The sequence below is a fragment of the Nipponia nippon genome, unplaced genomic scaffold (assembly GCF_047370975.1).
Source record: "Nipponia nippon isolate SJK-2023a ecotype South Korea unplaced genomic scaffold, ASM4737097v1 scaffold_10, whole genome shotgun sequence".
Lineage (NCBI taxonomy): Eukaryota > Metazoa > Chordata > Aves > Pelecaniformes > Threskiornithidae > Nipponia > Nipponia nippon.
The window spans coordinates 35,942,010-35,964,607 of NW_028262291.1; the positions used below are offsets into that span (position 1 = coordinate 35,942,010).

Sequence of the window (22,598 nt, forward strand, 5' to 3'; positions counted from 1 at the left end):
AAAAGAATTTAAGAAAAACTTACAAGCATTTTTGTTTGATAAATTTCCAAAGCTTTGAAGAAGTTAGCCATAACAGCCTCTGGTTTCTCAATTTTTTGTCCATGCCTTCTCTTCTTTTTCTTCGTTTTTCCCTCTTCTAGCTGCTCAGATTGTACTTCCTTTGCTTTATCTTGTTTCTCACCATCTTCCATGCTAGAATAAAGGTTATATAAACAAACATACCTAGCCAAACTTCTGTATTGTAAATGCATTAATTTAGGAGGAATTCTAATTCAGAAAGTTTGGCTTTGAAAGTTAGTTTTGACACTGGGAGAAAAATGATTGTAAGTAAAAGACTTGAGGTAGACAGTAAACCCAGAGTAAAAAAAGTGACCTTAGTTTCAAATGATATGCAAGAATAGAGTTGTTGAGGGGAGATCAAAAGGGTAAAAAGCCAAAAACCAGGCAAAAGTTACTGCACCAAGCGTGGATAATGTTTGCCAAAACCAGTGATGTACATATATACCCAACACAAGCAACATAAAAATTTTAAGAGTTCATGTGTACTTTCTTGAGCCTGGGGCTGATGAAGAGAAAGAAAACTTTTGTGATTCGGTACGCAGTATCATAATTGAATCTCAGTATCATAACATGAATTCATTTCAGTCAAGGCAATCACTGTTGTTACAGAGATGAATGAGTAATAACAAGGAAGTTTGCTTCAGAAGGTCACACCTTACAAAGTATGTAGATGATGACAATCATTCCTCCTGCAACACTGAACTCCCTTTATGAAAATTAAGTATCAAGACTGTATGTAGTAATAGGGGAATTTAGTTACTAAAATAAAAAAAAAGCTAAATTTGCATATGTGTAAAAGAATGTTGAGGCATCGAAGTGGTGGCAAGTTTTAGGCATGAGGATAAAGAAATGCAGTATGTGTCTCACTTTATCACACTACTACTGCAGTAGGAATCATATGATGGGTGTCTAAGAATGTGTTTGCCTTCTACCAAAAAAAGTCCCTGTTGCAGCCTCAGAAATGTAAGCCATTTAAACTCAAATTTTTAAGCTGAAGGCTGGAAAGTACTTGAGAGGAGAATTAAGCATGGCAGACAAGAGAAGACAACATGGAATAGGGAAAATAAGTCCAATAAAACAATAGAGGTAGAAACAGATCATGCTTATAGAAAGCAAGAGGTGAAAAAGCCTAAAATAAGAGTATGAGTGGCACAGGAGATTTTGGGTGTGTCCTGGTTTCAGCTGGGATAGAGTTAATTTTCTTCTTAGTAGCTGGTAGAGTGCTGTGTTTTGGATTTAGGATGAGAATAATGTTGATAACGCACTGATGTTTTGGTTCTTGCTGAGCAGAGTTTACACTAGTCAAGGACTTTTCAGCTTCTTGTGCTCTGCCAGGTGCACAAGAAGCTGGGAGGGAGCATAGCTAGGACAGCTGACCCAGACCGGCCAAAGGGCTATTCCATACCATATGACGTCATGCTCAGTATATAAGCTGGGGGAAGACGAAGGAAGGGGGGGACGTTCGACGTGATGGCGTTTGTCTTCCCAAGTAACCGTTACGCGTGATGGAGCCCTGCTTTCCTGAGGATGGCTGAACACCTGCCTGCCGATGGGAAGTAGTGAATGAATTCCTTGCTTTGCTTTGCTTGCGTGCGCGGCTTTTGCTTTACCCATTAAACTGTCTTTATCTCAACCCATGAGTTTACTCACTTTTACTCTTCCGATTCTCTCCCCCATCCCACCGCGGGGGAGTGAGCGAGCGGCTGTGTGGTGCTTAGTTGCTGGCTGGGGTTAAACCACGACAGGGTGTATTCCTAGATATTTATAAATTGCTTCACTGAAGCACTGGTGAATATGCTACCAGTGGCTAAATCAGGAGACCAAAACCAGTCAACAAAGAAAAAAGCCCAGCAGTGATATGATTTAACAAAACTTTTAAAAGGGGTAATTTGACCAATCCAAATATTAACCAACTTAATAGTATATTGTAACATGGTCTAGATAAAACAACAGTTTCTGAAACTGTTTATTTTGAAGTTACGGTCTCCATACTGAGTAACACTCATCAACAGGTTCTTTGGACACATGGTACCAAAAAAACCATCGAAGAGTTTAACTGCACTTTTTAATTACCGGAAGTGCTCTAAACAATGAAAATACCAGGCTTAACATCCCTGCAGGGATTGAAGAGAGAGACAAATCGTATCAAAATAATTCTGTGACAATAAAATGAAGGAAGAGGACTTTTTAATTGAAGAAGTATGTTAGACACAGCCTGAAAGGTAACAGATATAACAGAAATGAAAATATACTGAACCATCATAGATAGTGGTGATGGCATACTTTAAGAACAGAAAAAAAATAAATATTTAAATGAACACATGTGCGAGCATACGTATATGTGTACACATTCTTGTCCATGTAAGACATAGATATGTACATATATGTATGCATACATACACATACACGTATGCATACATACACACATATAAACATATATATATATACAGAGGGAAAAAAAAGATACTTTTCAGAGAAGCTATACAAAGTGTATCCAGTCCTAAAATATTGACCCCAATGGCACACACAAAAAAATTAACTTTGGCAGATATGAGGAGAAACATAAATGAGGCTGAAGTAAACATTTTAAACATGAAACAAAATAGAAAACAAAGAAAAAAATGATGTATAGCTTTTGAATATGTAGGAATCTCTAGGAGATCTTTTGCGTGTGTCTACAAATATTTTAAGGGCATTCATCAGGCTGCAGGTCCAGAAAGACAGCATGCCCCTTAAAAGTAGGGAAAAGCAAGGTAAGCAAGCTAAAGCAAGGTAAGCATTTAAAAAGTTGTTTATAAGGCAGTCATATGTATCTGCTGTTAATTTCACAATTTGAGAACAGATAAAACAGCAATAATAAAAATTATTGGATTAGTCAAATCTTGTGTTTCAATGATTGACTATTGTTGCCTGAAAATTACAATGGGTAGTAGGGAAAGTGTACATAGCAGTAATGACAAGTTGCAGAGTTTTTTTTCAAGACTGGTGCTCATTTTTAAAGGTAGTTATGAGAATTTTTAAAAAGACAATGGCCACAGATTTATATATGCAGAACTGTCAAGGGCCACAATAATCAGATTACCATTTTGTTGCCCACTGAGATGGTTTGCCACCTCTTCAGGACTGTGCTGCTTGTCAAAATACTGATGAGACAAAGTGTACACAAAGTGCTTTGAATACTGAGCATTGCTTGGATTCTTTCTGGCCAAATTATCTAGCATTAGGAAATAGCAAGGAATTAAACAGGAATTGTGTAAAAATAACTTACTCAGCCTTCTCAGCTTCTGCTTTTCTTTCTGCTTCAGCTTCTTTTGCAATTTCAGATATCTGCAAAAAGTATTTTAACTGTCAAAATGGATCCAGTCAGTCAAATAAAATTTTTTAACTTTAGTTACTGTTTACTAAAGAAACAAATAAAATAATTACCACACTGTATTATTTATACCACTTTGCATTTTTGAAGTGTTAGATTTTTAAAAATAGACAGCTCAGACTAGATTTTAACAGTGAAAACTGCAGGAATTCTTCTGACAGCCTTTTTCAGTATAGTGTTATCAATACTGCGACTAGCCCAGTTGATTGAACAACTTAAAGTAATTAGACATGGTTATCAGACAGATTATGTGACCAGTTGAGGATGAAAGTAACTATATCCAGATCATACCCTAATACAAAAATCACTCAAAAACTCAGTGCAGTTGTTGATTATATGGAAAATGAGCATCAGTTTGCCACATTTCAAATACGAAACGAGGAATAATATACGAATGAAAGGATCAAAAATCTGAAAAAGGTCTGTGTAATTATCAGATATTACAAAACCCAATTACTTTGTCAAGATCAACTGATGCAGTTGAAAACAGACAAATATTTAAACAACTTTTACTTACACAATGTTTTCTTCAAACTATTTATCTTAAATGGGTTGATGGTTCATTAAACCTTTACTGGCACACCTCACAACCATCTAAGTATGTGTTTACAACATTCCCTTGAGATAAGGAAAAACCAATATACAATTTTACAGATGGCTAACTGCAGCAAAGAAGCTGGGGCCTGGAATTCAAACACCTTTAGGCTCAGTGTTGCAAGACTCATTTCAAATGCAATTTGAGTATCTAAGCTCCACTGGAAATCAGAGATGCAGGCTCCTAAGTCCTAGATTCACAAAGGAATCTAAAGTGCCTAAATTTGCTACCATTCACTTTTGCAAAAACCTATCTTAACTCTTTACCCTCTTCTGTATTCTCTCAAAGTGCTTACATACCAGTTGTCTATTGGTGTATTCTACGTTTCTGGTTAATACATAAATACAGTTATCTAAACTTTTCCCCCACTACTCACCTGGATGCCTCTCTCTCGCACATAAGTAGTGAAAGAATTTATAAAAGAATTTCCTAAATCGATCTTGCCTTGCTTATCTCGCCTCTTATCTGTGGAACCTCATCTAGCACATGTGATGGAAGAAACCTCATCTAGTACACATGATGGAAACATGTGTAACTCTTCCACAGAGTCTCCCCTAAGATCTCAAGCTGGTGGAGGGTAATTAAGAGATCATTTGACGACGCATAGTTCTTCTAAGGGGTAGGGTGGGAGAAGGATGAATAAATCCCTATCCATCCTCTCCAACCCTCGATCATATGCTCCCTCAGTTGTCTCTTTTCCAGGCTGAAGAGACTTAACCTACTTAATTCCATACACAAGATTTGTTCCATATTGAGTTTTGATAACTTTTTGATCTTCACTGAACCTTTTCAGTTTTATCACATTCTTTTTGAAACAGGGGAACCTGGTCTTCAAGATACACATATACTGCAGCATAGTAATATTCTGGGGTTTTCCTCTCTCTGTTCCTTTATCAACAATTCAACATTTCAGTTTGCTTTTTTGATCTGTGTTGATTGACATTTTCATTGAACTGATACTTCTGTACAACTCTATTATATTCCCAAGACTTCATACCCAAGCAGTAACAATGAACTCAAAATCCAACATTTTACATGTAAAATTATAACTTTTCCTCCCATATACATCACTTCACTGATTTTCATCTGCTATTTTAAGGCAAATTTGCAGTTAGATCTTGATTTTACTGCTATGAATAATTTGGATTTATCAGCAAACTTGGTTAGCTCACTACTCCTTTTCTTGTTTGTGAACCCACATGGCTCTTAGCACAGATTCTTTTGGAACTTCACAGTAAAAACTAAGTCCTAACAATCTTCTTCATATAAAGACGATTTTGCAGTTTCTCTGGCTCTATGGTAATGTCATTGACCTTATCACTACACAATTGCTTTTCCAGTATATAGAGGTGAATTTCTGTTTCTATCCATTTGTGTAAGTTTTATTGTTGTAAATGCTTAAGAAAGACATAGTGACTTCCTAAAGGGAATTTTTGATTCTTACATTGCTGTTTCTTCTTTGAGCTCTACTTAAGTCACATGCAGTGCTCTAACTGGATTACTTGAGCCATTCATATACACAATGTGAATAGCAATTTCTGTAATACAGAATTAGTGTAGAGGTTATTTTGGTAAGTTTCACTAGATAACATATTAAAGGTAAAAGCTGGATAAATTGCATGGTTGACTTCACATTAATGACTCAAAGTATCTGCATAAATTACTGAGCATTTTTATCACCAGTAACAAATCTGAGAGAAATGTATAAATGAAAGTAAAGCAAAGAAAATTGTAAAATATTTACTCAGATCTGAAGTAAAATATTTACTTCAACTATTGTTGAAGAAAATTCTAAAATATTTACTCAGACCTGCTAAGATCCTTAAGTTAAAATAGTATTTAAAAATACTAACCACATTACATTTATGCTAAATGAGATAGGATTTTAAAAGACTGTCATTTTTAAGTATAAACATAAAAAAGAACTAATAAATAAATAAAAAAATAAATGGAAAAATATAGTTTGATCTAGGCAATAAACAAATCTTGGAGAAAAACATACAAATGAAGAAGAAATAATGAACGAAGAAGTTGTACAATGGAGGTTTATCTTGAAAATATCTGGAAAAGCATACCATAAAGAGGTGAATTAATGACGAGAGGAAAGATATATTTGAATAACAAGTAGAAACAGATCTGAAGTGTAGAGTGAAACATAATGCCTTCCAAATATGAAAAATGCATTTAGGTTTTGATATTTAGTTCAATCCATTTTTAAACAGAATTATAAACTATATTTAGCTCAGCTGAGTGGAACAAAATATATTGTTCATAGAACAGAATAAAAGTAAAGAATGTTTATATGATAAACATCAAAGTAACAATAAATTCAGGCAAAATTATTTCAAATAATAAGAAAAAAGGATATTTTATTGTATGTGATCAGTAAAGCATGTAGAAAGACAATAATGATATGGCATTATTATGAAGAAAGTAGATTGTAAAAGTAATTGAAATATACTGTGAAAAAATGGGGCATGCAGAATAAACAAGACTGTAAACCACTTAAAGCAAAAACTGCCTAGAAGGCTGCTAGCAATTTTTGTTTTGAATAAAGTCCAAGTGAACAATAACAACAATTTACTGCAGTGAAATGTAAACACACTGGGCTGAATTTTTCTGCCATGTAAACTCTCCTGTTTGTTTTTAAAAGAGTACAGATTATAAAGTATGTTCTCATTGAGAACATTTATTAATCAGTTAACTGGCAAATAATTCCGTTACTAATAGAAAATTGAGTAATATATTTGTATTATTATTTTCTGGAAAGAAATACAAAATCTCTTTAACATACCTGTAATCCTTTTTTCTTACGAACTGTGTTTTCCAAAGACGACTCGATATCAGTACCAAGGATTTCTGCAATATCTCCAAGTCCAGCATCGTGACCATGTTTTGAGCCACCTTCTTTCTTTGTATGAATGCCAAAAATGTCTGAGATTATGTCAGTTTCTCCCTTTTCACCCTTCACAAACTGCACAAGTTCAGCTCTGATGCCATGCTCAGCACCTTCAGCTTTTTCTGCTTCCATAACATCATCATGGATTCCAAACTGTGTTGGGTCAGGCATGTCCCCTAATATTTTAGTAACTTTAATGTTTTTGGCTCCTTCAACCAGGCCACCCCCAAATACAGTGCTCCAAAGAATCTGGAAAATTCCCCACACTATAGTAAAGAACAGTTGGAACATCCCTACAAATAGGATCCAGAAAAAGGAGAAAAACACTTTCACCATCTCTTTTACTGTCATCTTTCTAACTTTCCTGTATTGTTTCCTTAGGTTCTTCACAGTGATCATTTTAAAAAAGTTTGCAACATTCTTCTTCACTGCAACACAGGCCATTGAAAAAGCTGAAGCAGATTCCAGGGACTTTTCTTCTTCCTCATCATCTCCAATATCCACTACGTAACAAGGCTCTGCCTCTTCCTCTTCCTCAGGCCTCTCAGATGAATCTGTTTCAGAGATCTGGGATGCTAACTGCATTTCAAAGATCGTGTCTTCACAGAAATTCACAAAGAGTTCCATTTTTTCTTGCTCTCCACCTTCATTTACAACATCAAATATGAACTGCCTTTTGGATTCCTTCACCTGTGGCTTCTCCCACTGCATTCTACTGGATTCACTGATTTCAAAGTAAACTCTTTCTATTTTCTTGGCTCCACCCATTATTTCAATACGGCCAAGGTATGGTTCAAAGTAATTAAGAACACTTTCCGCAGGTTCAAGTAAGCTCTGAAGGCGTGAATCATTAGGCATGTGCTCTGAAAGGTTTGTTAGCAATACTGCTACATTAAATCCAATGTCTTTGGCTGGTTCATGGAACCTTTCCACAAAGTCAACATAGTTAAACATGTCATTTTCATCAGCTTCTGCACAGGACAGCAGGAATTCAATCTCTGACTGTATGTATTGTTTTTGAGCCTCCATTGATTTCTGGAATTCCTTCTTTGAAATGATGCCTTTACCATCTGGGTCATGCTCTTTGAAAGCATCTGAGTTAGTCAGATCTTTTAACTTGAGGAACATGTCAAAGAACTTCAAAATCATTTCTACGTTGCTAGATGATTCTACAAGTGTGTCTACCATTTGTTTTCCAATAGTTCCATTCACAACGTTACCTAAGTAGTGTGTTAAAACAGGAAGTTATTTGGCATCACTACATTTTAAATAAATAAATTTCATATTCATGCTGAGAACAGAACAAAAATGTTCTTAAATCTTTGTAATTTTTCTTTCAATGTGCTTTTCTGTAGCAGCCCTCTTTCTCATGACTATGTATATTCCAGAATAATTGTTAAATAAATATGAAATAGGTTTTTTCCTGGCATTACATAAAGGCAATTAAAAACAGTTTAGAAAGATTAACATAATTATCATACTTTACATTATGAAGCTGACATAATCATATTTGACCATAAAGAAAATCAGGTCCTACCTTCAAGCAGTGACAAGAGCATCACTACCATATCCTTTAGCAGATCTAGCAGTTCTTTAAGCAATTCAATCTGAGCAGAGTCCTGGAAAAAAATGGAGTATAAGGTTGTTTTTTCTTTGTATTTATCTGGAAAACTAAATACATTTGGAAAAAAACAGTATGCAGGGTGGTCATCTAAATGTAGTTTGCATTTTCAGCAACATTTCATTGTCATTTTATTATGATAGTCACACAATATGAGGGTAACTTACTACAGCAGAGGTATTAATACCACAAAGATAAGCTTTAATAAAGCATTAAGGATTACCGAAGTGCAGATAAGGGACAGCTGAAACTCACAAAATTGGCTACTCCACAGATCTGGCAATATTCGTCTCAGAAAGAATCCATCCTTTCTCATTTCACAGGGAATACTTAATGGCATAATGCATTACCACTCAAACAGAACTAGAACTGTTTAGTTAAACTACAGAACATGATGAATCTAACATGGATTTGTGACTAACATTAAGGACCTAAAAACTGTTAAGTATCCTCAAAATTCTGATATACTTCTGTAGGGTGGGAAGAAATCTTACGAGTAAGTCAGAGGGTAGCAGAAACACTGAACAAGAGTGAGGAAATGACTCTCTGCACTGTTGCATTCAGTGCCTAGTGGCTTGAGTGTACGGGTACATTAAGCAGAAGTTGCAAAAGAACATAGAAGCCCGAAACTGTGAAGAGGGGTGGGACTCCACAATGCCCTGCACAGTGAAATAAACACTGCCTGTTGCCCTCGTGCTCAATGCTGGTGATGAATTAACTGGACAAGTTGACTGACTGTCACATTCCCTCCCTCTTTGAATTTTTCCTAGCTTTTCTCTTGCCCTACTTAGCTGTAGCATGGGAACCATGCTTTTAATGGTGCTTGTGATCTGACATATCATCAGGTTTTGGCAACATGGGAGGAAGGGACCAAATTGCCACCTTCATTATCAGAAAGGTATAATTGAGCTGGAAGCAGTGAGTTTGATATTAGAAAAGGTGAGTGCACAGTGATGATTAACGCTAAAAGGAGTGCTATGAAAATGCCAGTGCTGAGATTCAGTCTTGGACCTCTACATGACAATAGGCCCATGCACAACCAATGAGTATCAGCACATTAATTGCTTTACAGCTTTCAACATTCACTTGACTGTAATTTATAAACATATGCAAAGAAGGATTACTTGACTACTGGAAATACCTGTGAAAGCTTCATCTGCATATTGGCAAAGACATGAAGAAAGCCAACAACTGCATCCCACAGCCTGCTATGAGCCAGACTCTGTTGATTACCTATGCAAGGGCCCTAAAAAATTAAGAAAAATGCCTTTTTTATTTATATAAAGTAAAATAAATCAAAACAAATAAACCAGTTTGCTTTCCTAAGATTTGTCCCTGAAAAAATAAAAAGAAACTTCAGGCTTCCATGAAGCTACATGAGAAAGCTTCCCGAGGTCTCTTTGGTATCTAGTGCATAAATACTAGATCATACCATGTTAAATATGCAGCCATTTACATGTTTTAGTATTAACTTTACACTGGGCCAGTGATTCCATGAAACTTTATCAAAATTAAGAAAAATAAAGCCAAAGTATTTACAAATTTATGATAGGACATGGTCAGGCTATGTAATCATAGAACTTCACTGTTAGTACCTTGAGCAAAACATTTTGTTTACCTGGATATATTCTGTAAGGGAATTGAATATTTGTTTGGTGACAGCCAAAGCTTTAGAGAAGTTACGTTGTCCTGATTCATCAATGACATCCTTTCCTGAATAGTACCAATAGAAGTCACTGATTGATTCCTAAGAAAAAAACCAACAATGTTATATTTTCTAGTTTTGGATTCTGTATGCAGTATTTACTGGCTGCATTTGTATCACCGAAAGTTGAATCAGCAGCAGATGAAATTTAGTATTTCTGTGTCCATCTATTTCTCATGACAATAACTTTTTGCATTTTTATCTAACTATGCTCCCTGCAGAAGTGAACAACGAAATAAATTAACAAAGACCTAGTTTCACACAGAATTCTGAAAGGTCATCTATTTTAAAAGGAATGAAGAGATGAAATAAATTAAACCAGAATTCTTTATTTTAGATATCCCTGAAGAGAGGATTTTCACATTTAAGTCCAGTAAAATCTGAATTTATAAAAATGAAGGAAAGGCAAATATGTTATACTCCATATTCCTCTGTTTTTTCCTCACCTGAAGACGCAAGAGATAGTCAACCGTACTAATGATAATATTCACTGTTGTGGTGTTGCCCATCTGAGTACGTAGATAATTTTGAAAATCTGAAATAAGAAGTGATTTGTGCTTGCTTAGTATATATAGGAATAAAAAATACAATGTTATTTTCATATTTTCATGGAGACGTGGAGAATACACTCTTTTTTAAGTACCTTGCTGGGTTCAGATGCTCATGTGGTGCAAATTGAACTACAGTAGATCACAAGGTAAATACAACTGAAGAATTGATACCCACATGACTCGCAATCAGCTTTACTATTAACGATTGGCATAAAAACGGAAATTACATTAAGATTTAAAAATTCGAATTGAAATCCACAATTCAAGTTGTTGGCATGCCAGTTTCCCCCCAGAAAACTAAATGAATTAGAGGAAAAAAACCATTAGAATCAGTTCTATTCAACTCTATTTAAGAGCAGACTCATCACGCATATTCCCCAAAATTAATTCAGTTCACTTACCATTGTTATGCCCTTCACAGAGCAGTTGTAAAAATCTAAATAGATCTCGAGTAAATTCATCATGCTGCAACACTTTTTCACCTTTAAAATAATAAATACAATGATTATGTGACAACTGTCATGATTAAATATGCAGAACACATAATCTTACAGCAATCTTTTAAACTGGAATTCTAATAAAAACAGTATTATAAAAGCATTAAAGCAATTTAAAAAACCCAGACTGGTAATAATGAAAAGAAAAACTGAGACAGAAAAAGCAAAGCCAAAATATTTAGCACTCCAATGCATCCATGGTTAAAAAAACAAAAAACAAAAAAACAAACAAAAAAAAGAAAGCAACAGGATATATATCTAATAAGTAAATGGTTAGTCATAACTAAAATCATGCCGTAAATATGAATGACACTTCTTTAATAAGCATCAAACTGTTTATCCAAGCTGAACACACAACCTGCTGCAGACCATAAAGCTAAACCTAAAGGTAGCTGGGAAGATGCAATGAAAGATTTCTCTCTGTATTTGCAACACATTTTTGCAACAATATTATTGAAAACTGTAAACCCAAACATACCACGCTCACGAACGATGACTGTGAATCAAAGAAAAATAACAAGAATACAGGATAAGAATATTGAAAGTTACAATGTTTGTCTTAAAAATTATTGCTAAAGATTTTGTTAATATAAAGCATATTCAGAACTCAAAGCCTAGAATTACTTATAGTAAGTTTATCAACAGAAACCTCAAGCCACAGTAAATAACAGTTCTAGTTGAAGAAGGAAGGACAAATGTTTTAAGCACTACTGGAATCAATTTCATTCTACTTACGAGTTCCTTCTTCAGTAACCATTCCCAGGCCTTCTGCTTTATTTTGTCTCTCAAACGCATTCAAGTCAAGAACACTTATATTGAAAAAAAAAACAAACAAAAAAAAACAAACAGGAAAAAGTACTATAGTACACAATGGAAAATTATTTTCTTCTAGGAAATCTCTGGAGGCCTTCAACAGCTAGTCTTGACCCACTATGACATGCATTGCCTCATATTTTATTTAATATGAATATTAAATAAAAAAGCTTGGGATGAAAATAAGGGTCCAGTGTCCATTTCTGAAAAGAAATGAGTCTCAGGTCAGGTCTCACCACTTACCTAACTTCACTTTCAGTAACATCATTCATGGCTTCATGTATAAATGAAAAGTGGAAAAGGAACCTGAAATATTACTCTTTATACTGACTTAAACCTGCCTGCCAAAAGGATATTACTGCAGTTATATCTCAGTCACACTGTTTTCCACTAAGTTATCAATATTATTTCTATTACATTGTTACTGTATATATTATGCATTATGATGTTATCCAGAAGATGTATGGAAATTCTGATTCCATATTCAGAAGACATATATGGAATCAGAGATTCCATATCTTCCAAGGTCAAAATACACTGATACCTGAATTTTCTTTTGCTACCTTGGCATAGCACAGCATGTGGAATAGCAGATGATGATTCTTCTCACCATCCAGTCAGAATATTTTCATTCAAACAGTCCAAATATAATTCTATGATTATCTAATTTTTTTCAGTTAAACAGCAATGCAGTCACATATTCTCCCATCTAGTGACATCATTAAAATCAAAAGCACTTTTAAAGCATCATTTTCTTGTCAGTGTTGAAGTCATTCCATCAAAACGTTTTAAATGAAGTCCTGAACAATACACATACACAACTGGTAATATCATCGCTGCAGGTCCTGTTTGAGCAAGTCCTTGCTGAATTGTTCTACATAAATGGAAAAATTACATGATACATCTTATTTAATTAGGCTGCAACTACTCAGCAATAATTTCTGCAGTGCAGATCGCCATTCCTTCCACATTTTTTCCTGTCTTCATACAGCTTCTCCACTACTAATTCCCAGTCTACTCTTTCAGAACCCTTCTGTTGCTTTAAAAGCCTGAGAAAAGGAGATTGTCTACTGTAAGAGTAATCAGAAACACCAACAGTTTTCCATCTTCTTTATGGGAGTCCTTTACCTTAACTAATTTGAACTTCTGGTTTATCAAGGGAATGGACTACTATAGTCTCACTGGCCACATGCCATCTCTAACAAACCTGATACACATGCAGAGGAGTCAGATGAAGAGACAGAGATTATGTAACTCGTCAGAGATGTGCAGAAACTGAAAGCTTAGTAAAGCTTCACTGGCCTGTCTCTCCTTCAGTGATGGCTTTTCTCCATCCTTAGAACCACTCAGACAGAAAACTTGAGGGATCTAGGACCAGTAAAGGAGCCATTACATTTTACTTTTCTGCCTCTCCAAACTAAGCCCTCAAAGGCATACACAGTCTTTGCTTTATTTTCCCCTTTAGAAGAATACTCTAAAAGATTAACATACTATTCCTCCGATTCACAAAAATTTCCAACAAGAGTTCTACAGTCTGTGACTGCTCTAATTTAAATCTAACAAATCCACCTGCACTGAGCAATAAGCCAACAACCTGAATAAAGACAAAACTGTAATAATATGATTTATGCTTTTACCTGCAGGACTGCATCAAGCCAGAGAGACTTTGAAAAAATCCAGCATCCTTTTTCTCCTTCAGGTAGTCTAGCATTTTCTAGAGGGTATATGTGTTGGGAGGAAAAAAACAAACATTATATTAAAATTACATGAATTAACAACTTCCTGAATTACCATTCAAAATGCAAATCACTGGCAAGCAATAATATCATTGTTATTGTACCAAAAATAGACTAATATTTCTTCACTGTTTAGCTTAAAATTAAATGCACCAAAATAAAAACTTGACAGAACACTAATATTCTCAAAATTACTTGCCTCATTTATATGAGCAAGACTCACAGTAGTTAGAAAAGCATTACCTGTTGAACTATGGTATTCCCACCATTTAGAATAGCAATACCAAGTTTTAGTGTTTCAACAACCATGGGTCCTGTATGACCTGTCAAAACAAGGGTACAGTCATTAAAACTTGCAATTATGAACCATTCAATCAGAAAAGCAGTCTGGAAATTTTACCTAGTGTAGTTGTAATTGACATTTATTTTACCTCATTATATACCTAACATAAGTTCTATATGATACACATATCATAGGTATAATGACATAGTACACTATATATACGTATAGCATTATACCTATGATATGTATATCATGCATATTTTTAATACTTCACAGAACATTACCTTTGCTTGCACTAATCATCTGAAGGACCATCTCAGCAGCTCCACGATCATGTAAGCGAGCTTGCTGATAGAGAGTTCTCTGTTTTTCCATTTCTTTCTCCTGGGTTTGGGAACAAAAATGAGAACAGAATACAGAGTGCAACTGATTCAGGAAAAATAGGAAGATGAGAAATCTGAAGTTGTTGAAGGCCATCTGCCTCTACAATTCACAGGTTGTTTGATTCCAAAGCTTCAGAACACACAGTCTTTCTTTTATATGAATAATAGAGTAAAACAGCTCAATACACACTGTGTTATTCTTGCATTTATTCTAGTGGACATATTTAAAATACTTGCACATTAGGCAATGAGAAAGAAATGTTACTTAAACTCTCACCTCAAATGTCTTTTCTTTTTCTTCTTCTTCCTCCTCTTCTTCTTCCTGACAGCTCTTTTTATGTTAGAAACAGAAATCACAAGATTTTGCTTATTATGGAACATAATGACTATTTTTTCTACAGTATTTCTACAAAAATGACCAAAGAAATTTTTTCAAGCAATAATTAAAGGCATTAAGAAGATTTAAAATCCCTGTAACTATTTGTGCTCATCCACACTAAGAAGCTGATATTCCCTAATGTATGAGACTTTAGGGTATTCATCCAACTACATATACGCCCTGTAACTGCAGGCTATGTGTTCTTGTGTCATATCTCTATTTATATCCATAATATTTAACGTCACAGTCAAACTATCCTCACATGTGTCAGGTGTAGTCAATATGTTGCAAGAACTGATTGTCAACTCATTTTTGACAGACGTCAAATATTAACTCCAGAATAATTACCCAAGAATAAAGATAACTAACATGTTAAGACTGCTCATGAGTTAATCCTGTGCCAAGTGATATCAACAGGATTGCACATACTGGAATTTTATAATAATATTTTAATGTTGGAAATTTCTCATTACATATATAACTCTGAACAGCATTTGCTTCATTAAAAATATAGAAATTACTAGTACCAAGCAGTCCACGCAAGAAACAGAAAGAAAAGGCTTAAAAAGCATCTAAAATTAAAGGGAAGGACCCGAGTGGAGTGAAGGATGGAGCTTGAAATGATATATTTACCTTTGCCATCATGGCGGAATAGGCAATATATAACGGATCATCATCTAGTTTGCTATAAAGAGTAAAAAATATTTAAATTTATTTTAGGATGTAGTAATAAAAAGATGTCATATCCCTACTAATATTTAAATACCATTTTTATTCAAGGGTATTTTATTAAAGTAGATACACATGTCTACTTGAAATGCTATTACACTTGAAAATCATATTATAAATCTATTTTCTTATCTCAAACTAAGTCTCTGTAACTTTTTAATTAAAAACAATTTAAAGGAATATTTGGACATTCAACTTAGTCATGTTGGATAAGTAAGGATCACTGCCTGTTGCAGGTGCAGAAAAGTATTATGGAGATAAAAGTTAGAATAATTATAACTGTCAGATGGCAATATTATGTTAGTCATACAGAAAAAGTATATGAAGCACTGGAGTACTCTAATCGTATGAAATACATATTCTAATTAACAGTCTAAATTCAAAACAGAAACTGGCACTGAGATTCATGCTAATCATCAGTGAAACCTCTTCTGACATATTGAATAAAATTTAATGAATACCAACAACAAGAACACACATCTATTACCAGCAGACACCAGGGGAGGGTACTCTGAATGAACCAGCAGTTCCTGTAGACTTTATGTTTCTATGAGAATTCATGCTCGGTTATTTCTGTATTAGGTATTTACCAAGCTTTTAAAATGTCAAAAATAGTCAACATTTGTCTCAATATAAAGGTTATACTGAATTTAAATACATGAAAACACTAATGAAACTGAGAAACAAGAAAGTATTCACCATGCTCAATAATGAACTGCAGTTGTGTTAAATCACTTCTGTAATATTATTAGAAATTCAATTACTGTGTGCTTTTACTCAATGTGCTTTTCAACACAGCTCTTTTTACCTTCTCTCTGTGAGAGCACTGCGACTAAAATAGAGGATAATCTGATGAAGTGGATCAGGCTGTTTTTTCTCAGTCTCTTCCTCTTCTTCTTCATCTTTTTTTGGAGGTGTCTGTCTCAAGATTTATATCAGAATATACAAATTAAGCTTCATGAGTAAGAAAAAAATTGAGTAATTAAGCTTGGGAAAGGATCTCAGTAATTTTATTCTGTCCAATTTGTATTAACTTCCAGTATACATCTTATTTGGCAGCTTACAGCATAACCTGCAATATTATGTGCCTCAGAAGGAGTTAAGAGTATCTGATTGTTATTCATATTTGATAGTAACATTAGAAGTTTCTCATTTGCAAAGTACTGAGAATGAGACAGTGAAAATCTTAGGGAAGCCTTATTCAGCAGAAATTATGTGTTTCCAGTGGACCAGAATTGAAAGAAAGTCCCAGCTCAATTATTTAGCAGGAGAATTATTGGTAAACAGAACTATTTTTAATAATATCATCAGATACTTCCTCTTCGGACTACTGTTTGCTACAATATTTTCATATATCGTTTCTAGGTAACCTTGATTCAACAAATGTAAGGACTGCTCTTATTGTTAACTTCAAACTTTTTTTGGCAGTTTGAAATGTAACGTAGCCAGCACTGGCAAAAGAGCAGTGTATCACCTTTACCTTACTTGTGTTATCACCCCCTTTGTAGGGTTTGTAACTATTGTAAAATTATTGTAATTATAGTAATAATTGTAATTACAGAAGTTCAATTTACTTCTCTAGTAAATCTGAAAGAATTGTAATCACTGCTTTGATTAATGGCCTCATTCCTTCCTTTAGAAAGGCACAATGAAGTCAAACAAAGACTGTGATCATATAATTGACCAGAGTACGGGAAGAATATATTAGCTGTAATTTTGAAAAATCATACAACCTTCTATACCAGTGGGTCTTTAAAATCACAACATGACTGCTTTTGTTAACACTGAAGCATCTCCTGATACATCTTCATGTGATCCATGAAGCTATATATTCATTTTCATGGTGTTTACATACTATGGAGATAGGCCCCTTGGAAGTATTTTAGACAAACTAACTACAGAGAGGGAAGAGAAAAAGCACTAGGCTTTCTGAATCAATATTCAGTAACAAAATGCTGAAGTTTAGCAATCACTTTTATCAAGCACACATGTAAACCAAATTTTTGCTGAATATGGCTGCATATAGTTACTTCTCCTTATGATGTATCAACAAGAAAACAGCAAAATTAATTTGTATCAAAGCTGAAAATGTTAAAATTAAATATTATGCATCAACAAAAATTTTAAAAAGGGGAAAAGGATCAATTGTGTCAAGCTTTAAAAAACCAGTAAATAAAATATAGGAACATAGGAATTACCATAATGACAAAAATAGTCTGACAGTTCATCTAATCCATTTCTCTTCCCAAGAATGAGTATCATGTAGTTCACCTGAAGGCATAAACCACCTTAATGCACTTCAGCGTCCATCACAGGACGAAAATCTTTTTGACCACAGCAGAAAATTACCTTATGCCCTGAAGCATAAGGATTGTATTTTATAAGTTTATGCATATGCATACAGCACACAAATTAAATATAGGTTATAATAGATACATAAAATAGACACTAAAGTGGGCACTGAAAAATATGCCCAATTATGTCAGTACTTACAGCCAAATCCTGAACTAGTTTCTCCTCAAATGAATATTCCTCTGTTTCTATCCAATAGTTCTGATAGCCATGGAGGAAGAGGTTAATAGAACGGTGCCTGGGGGGGTTGTGAAAGTGAGATCAAGAGGGGTAACGGAACACAGTATAACAGCTCAGGTGGTTAATGATTAGTAAGGATACGTATTTGTACAATTCTGATCCTCTGATTGGTCAGTGAAACAAAATGCAAAACATAACTAACATTCAGTGACAAACCTGCATGTACTTTTGAACATTCTTACTAATTTTTTTATACACATATGTATACACCTATGTATACACTTTTTGTTCTGAAGGCTTTGGGAGTGCTAATATATATTATACGCAAAACTGCAGGACTGGAACCTTAATGCAAGCATAGGAAAAATACATACTTGAACAGACTGAGAATGAGTGGGTGGGCTTTACCCCTATGAGATGTAAATCTAGTTTACTAGATTGAGACATTGAGACAGCAGAAGCTGGCCATCAACACCAAAATAATTATCAAGTGCTTTCCAGCATGTTATCTGAAGACAATCATTGCCTTCTTCCCCATAGAGAAGCCTAACCTCAGCTTCTTTTCTTTGAGTTCCGAATCAAGGCAGTATTAATGTGTCCTCAAAGAAGCTGGATTAGAAATACATAAAACCTGCTCTAGAAAATGATCAATTTTAGAAAACTCTTAGGCATATTAATTACTACTATACAGTACTCATTAATTTCACTTTCCACAGAAAATACAGCTCATGGCAATAAGACTACACATAATAATGGACAAACCATTCCATCTTTACATTATATTTGGGGGCAAATTTTGAGGTGCACTCCATGAGGTTACAAAGGTTGTTCCACACAGCCTTTTCATTTACTTTTATCCTGCACCACTAACAAAAGCTATACAAATTGTCTGTATATACTATGACTTGTTTAAATACACTGTGAACATGAATTATTATTTAATAATGGAGTAGCTATTGAGACAACTTTCTAGGCTCTCCTGCTGGCACTGGTGCCATTTTATTATCAAATTTCAAAAACTGACCAATCAGAATGCCCTCTGAAAATTGTACAAATTCATGTTTTATGATAACATCAAATCATGGCTGGGAAGGAATAAGTGTGTGCATAAGGAAGAGGCTCTCCACAAGTTACATTACCGTTAACTTGAGTATAAGCCTGTCATACTGAGTTTTTTCATGTACTTTTTCCAGCCAAACACGTTGAAAGGTGCTCAGGAAGAAATTGCTAATTTTGTGTCTGAAGAAAAGCATATAGGTTTTCATTGAAGAAAGACACAAGTTAAATTCAATAAAGTAGTCAGAAAGAATGTATTCGTAAACTGTGTATGAAAAAATGCCATGTACAACTTTGCCGTATCTATGTGCATATACAGATGACAGACAATAAGACAAATTTTTTTACAAATTAATTTCCTTAAAACATCAAACATAAATACACACATCTCGGAAAAAACATTTATCACATAAGACACTTTTTCAAAGCCATGTACATTCATTAAACACAGAACATGAGGAATTAGTATTTCCTAACTTAAGTGATGTTTTTTTCTTTGAAAAATAAAAATATTTTAAAATACAACTATTTCTTTTGTATCTCCAGGCACTTGTCAAAAACGGGAGTATTTGGAATATTTATGGTAGAAGTTAAAGTAATTTTTCTATGATTTAACACACACCTGCACATCAACAGACATTTCAATTTCTGAAATATCTTACTGGAATTCCTAAAAACTGATACATATAAGAATGTATTTTGAAGAAAATTAGATTAAAATATGAGATTAACATTAAATTATGTTGAAAGCCACTGAAATCTCCAGAAAAATTTCAAAAGAAAGAGCTCATTATTCACTGAAGATATCAATCTTTTCTAGAATAAATGAAAGAGTACCACCATAATGTTTACTTACTGCCCTTTAAAGTAATTGATTCCAGCATCAAATTTAGAGCTAACACTCCTAATATAAAGCTGCAACTAAAATGAGGAAATATACAAGATAAGGAGAGCTGCATTTGGAACTCTGGTACAAAGGGATTTACAAGGCTCCTACAGTTAATCATACCCCACTTGAAATAATCTCCCTAGGGTTCAGAGATGTCTTACCAACACAATCAATTTAAATGATGGAGATAGTTATAGGTGTATAATAGTGTGATAGCCTTATTTTCCTGTCAGAATCCTATGATTTTTCTAGAAAAAATGTGTGTCTATAAACTAATGAATTTTAAAACTTTGTTCTGCACTTATCAATATAGCTAGAAGTCCCTGCTCATTGCAGGGGAGTTGGACTAGATGTCCTTTAAGTGTCCCTTCCAACTCAAACCATTCTCTGATTTTATGATTCTAAGTCCAAAGTGTTTTTTCACTCTTGCCTGTTTGGAAGTGCAGACACCACAATTAATTGGCTGAAATAGTTTTACGGCAGTTCATTTTTAGAATCTACAAGACAAAATAACTGGACAGATTTGCCTCACATTCATATTTAAATTCGGAGTAAACTCCACCACAAAATCTACCATAAAGTTTGAGAAGAACCAACCTCAATCTTTTTAACACAGAAAAGATTTTAATGAAAATTACAGATAATGTAAATGTTCTACTTCAATGGGTATTACTCCATACTTTCTTGAAAATGAAAATACAGATTCGTAACCCATTTTGCCCCCTGGCAAGTGTTCCATCAACCTCAAAAATAATTAATAAAAGTGTTTTTTTTAAAGGCAAAAATAAGATGAACCATTTTTATCATTTGGGTGCTCATATATATTCCAAACATTTTAAGAATTTATAAATCAAGACTATGGTTGTAAAGAAAAAAAAAGCTACCAAAAATGTTATACTGAAATGGGTGCTCTTCATACCACTTCGTCTTGTTTATCCAAACACAATTCTTGAAGATTAAATGGTTGATACTACCCAGTTTGTTCTTATGTTGTACTTAAACCTTTTCATTTCTCTGGTTCTTTAAAGATTGCCTGGTGGTAGTGTGACAACTTAGAGAAGTTATTATACTCTACTTTTTGCAAAGGAAGGATGTGTGCTTTTTACAGTATAACTGGCTTTTTATTTGTCTTGTGTAAACCTAATATTCTTCCAGTATGTTAGTGGCACAGCTACAGACCTTTAGCTGACATCAAGCATGTAGACTGGCTTTAATAAAGGCATTTAAAAATGCAACGCAACTCTTCTGTTAAATACCTTGCAAACAATCTTTGAACAAAAATATTAAACGTGAAAGGTGAAAAAGTGCAGAAGAAGGCGAGAAGCAAACTTAATCAAAGATGTGCTTAGGCTGTGTCTGAACAAAAAGCAGATTTGTTGAGGAGGAACAGGGTAAAGGAAATGACCCCAATGCCACATGGTCTTAATATTCTTTTTAAAGCAGTAGATGGATCCAGGCACAGGATGTACTTTATCTCAGACTTTGTGGTAGCTACATTCAACTGGAATAAGCAGCAGAACAACACACAAGTCCAAAATATCATTCTGTACTGCTCTGCCCCAATAGCTGCCTTAATGCATATAACATTCTGATGTAGTAGCTAAGGATTGCCTCAGACAGGCTAAAGAGCATGAAGCATTCATGCAATAGGAGAGGAACAGCCACACAAAGTTAAAAAAAGAGAAAAGAATACAAACACAGGAGAATAAAGAGTAAAAAGAGCAACCAATCAGAGGCAAAAAAGGGACAGAAACAGCAACATCTTAACAATTTTCACAGATAACTTGAGGAACTATACAGAATAACAGCTGACAAAAATGAAGCATTTTGGTTTTGAAGCAATGTAATTCCTATGGTCTTTTCCCCCTCTGGTTATTTGTCATGAGACATGTATTTTGCTACTGTGAGGAATTAGCAGATAACTAACCAACTCTCTTGTCTCTTACACAAAATTACATAGGCCTAACAATCAACAAACTTGTAGGTATACACACAAGCAATATTTGCACTCAGAAATGTAAACAAAAGTTACAAAAAAATAAACCTTTAAGCCATTTACCTTGGCAGGTTGTATAATGGTGCCATTCTGAAACATGCAACAACAGCCCTTTTGCGTTGTTTTGACAGGAGTTTATGCCAAACAGCCTTCTTTGATCTCAGTGGTTGTTCAACCTATGGGAAAATATCTTCTAGTACATACAATGGAAACTCTTCAACTTTTATTCAAAATTTTCTTTTTAGCTAGTGGTTAATGTAGTTATCAAATTAGAAAATGTTACAAACGCTCCCCATCATCTGAAAAAAAAAATGTTGTGGCGGGGCTTTATTTTGTTTTTTTGTTTTTAAATTAGTAAGAAAAAATACTGGGGCCCTTAGATAGTACCTCTTATACAGAAAAGCTCAAGATGCCAGAGTATCTCATGTGTGGGACTCCTTGGTAGAATTCCAAAATGGTTATTTTGTCTGTTTCTAACTATGCATATTCAGTTGTTCACAT

At 34.4% G+C, this 22,598-nt stretch overlaps 1 protein-coding gene across 2 annotated transcripts in view; it reads right to left on the minus strand.

Moving 5' to 3' along the window:
• RYR3 (ryanodine receptor 3) overlaps positions 1-22,598 on the minus strand; it is a 254,392-nt gene that overhangs the window by 18,913 nt on the left and 212,881 nt on the right. The window contains exons 76-93 of one of the 2 annotated variants that reach the window (XM_087746608.1): positions 22,161-22,273; positions 19,296-19,395; positions 16,433-16,542; positions 15,529-15,580; positions 14,794-14,847; positions 14,418-14,517; positions 14,094-14,173; positions 13,752-13,828; positions 12,037-12,110; positions 11,780-11,797; positions 11,206-11,286; positions 10,700-10,788; positions 10,167-10,295; positions 9,690-9,794; positions 8,465-8,546; positions 6,823-8,147; positions 3,329-3,387; positions 24-192 (exon numbers count right to left, since the gene is read on the minus strand). In XM_087746608.1, coding sequence (XP_087602734.1) covers positions 24-192; positions 3,329-3,387; positions 6,823-8,147; positions 8,465-8,546; positions 9,690-9,794; positions 10,167-10,295; positions 10,700-10,788; positions 11,206-11,286; positions 11,780-11,797; positions 12,037-12,110; positions 13,752-13,828; positions 14,094-14,173; positions 14,418-14,517; positions 14,794-14,847; positions 15,529-15,580; positions 16,433-16,542; positions 19,296-19,395; positions 22,161-22,273 — 2,817 coding nt within the window. Of the gene's footprint in view, positions 1-23; positions 193-3,328; positions 3,388-6,822; positions 8,148-8,464; positions 8,547-9,689; positions 9,795-10,166; positions 10,296-10,699; positions 10,789-11,205; positions 11,287-11,779; positions 11,798-12,036; positions 12,111-13,751; positions 13,829-14,093; positions 14,174-14,417; positions 14,518-14,793; positions 14,848-15,528; positions 15,581-16,432; positions 16,543-18,117; positions 18,215-19,295; positions 19,396-22,160; positions 22,274-22,598 lie in introns of both variants that reach the window. The other variant, XM_087746606.1, reaches the window with a different exon arrangement.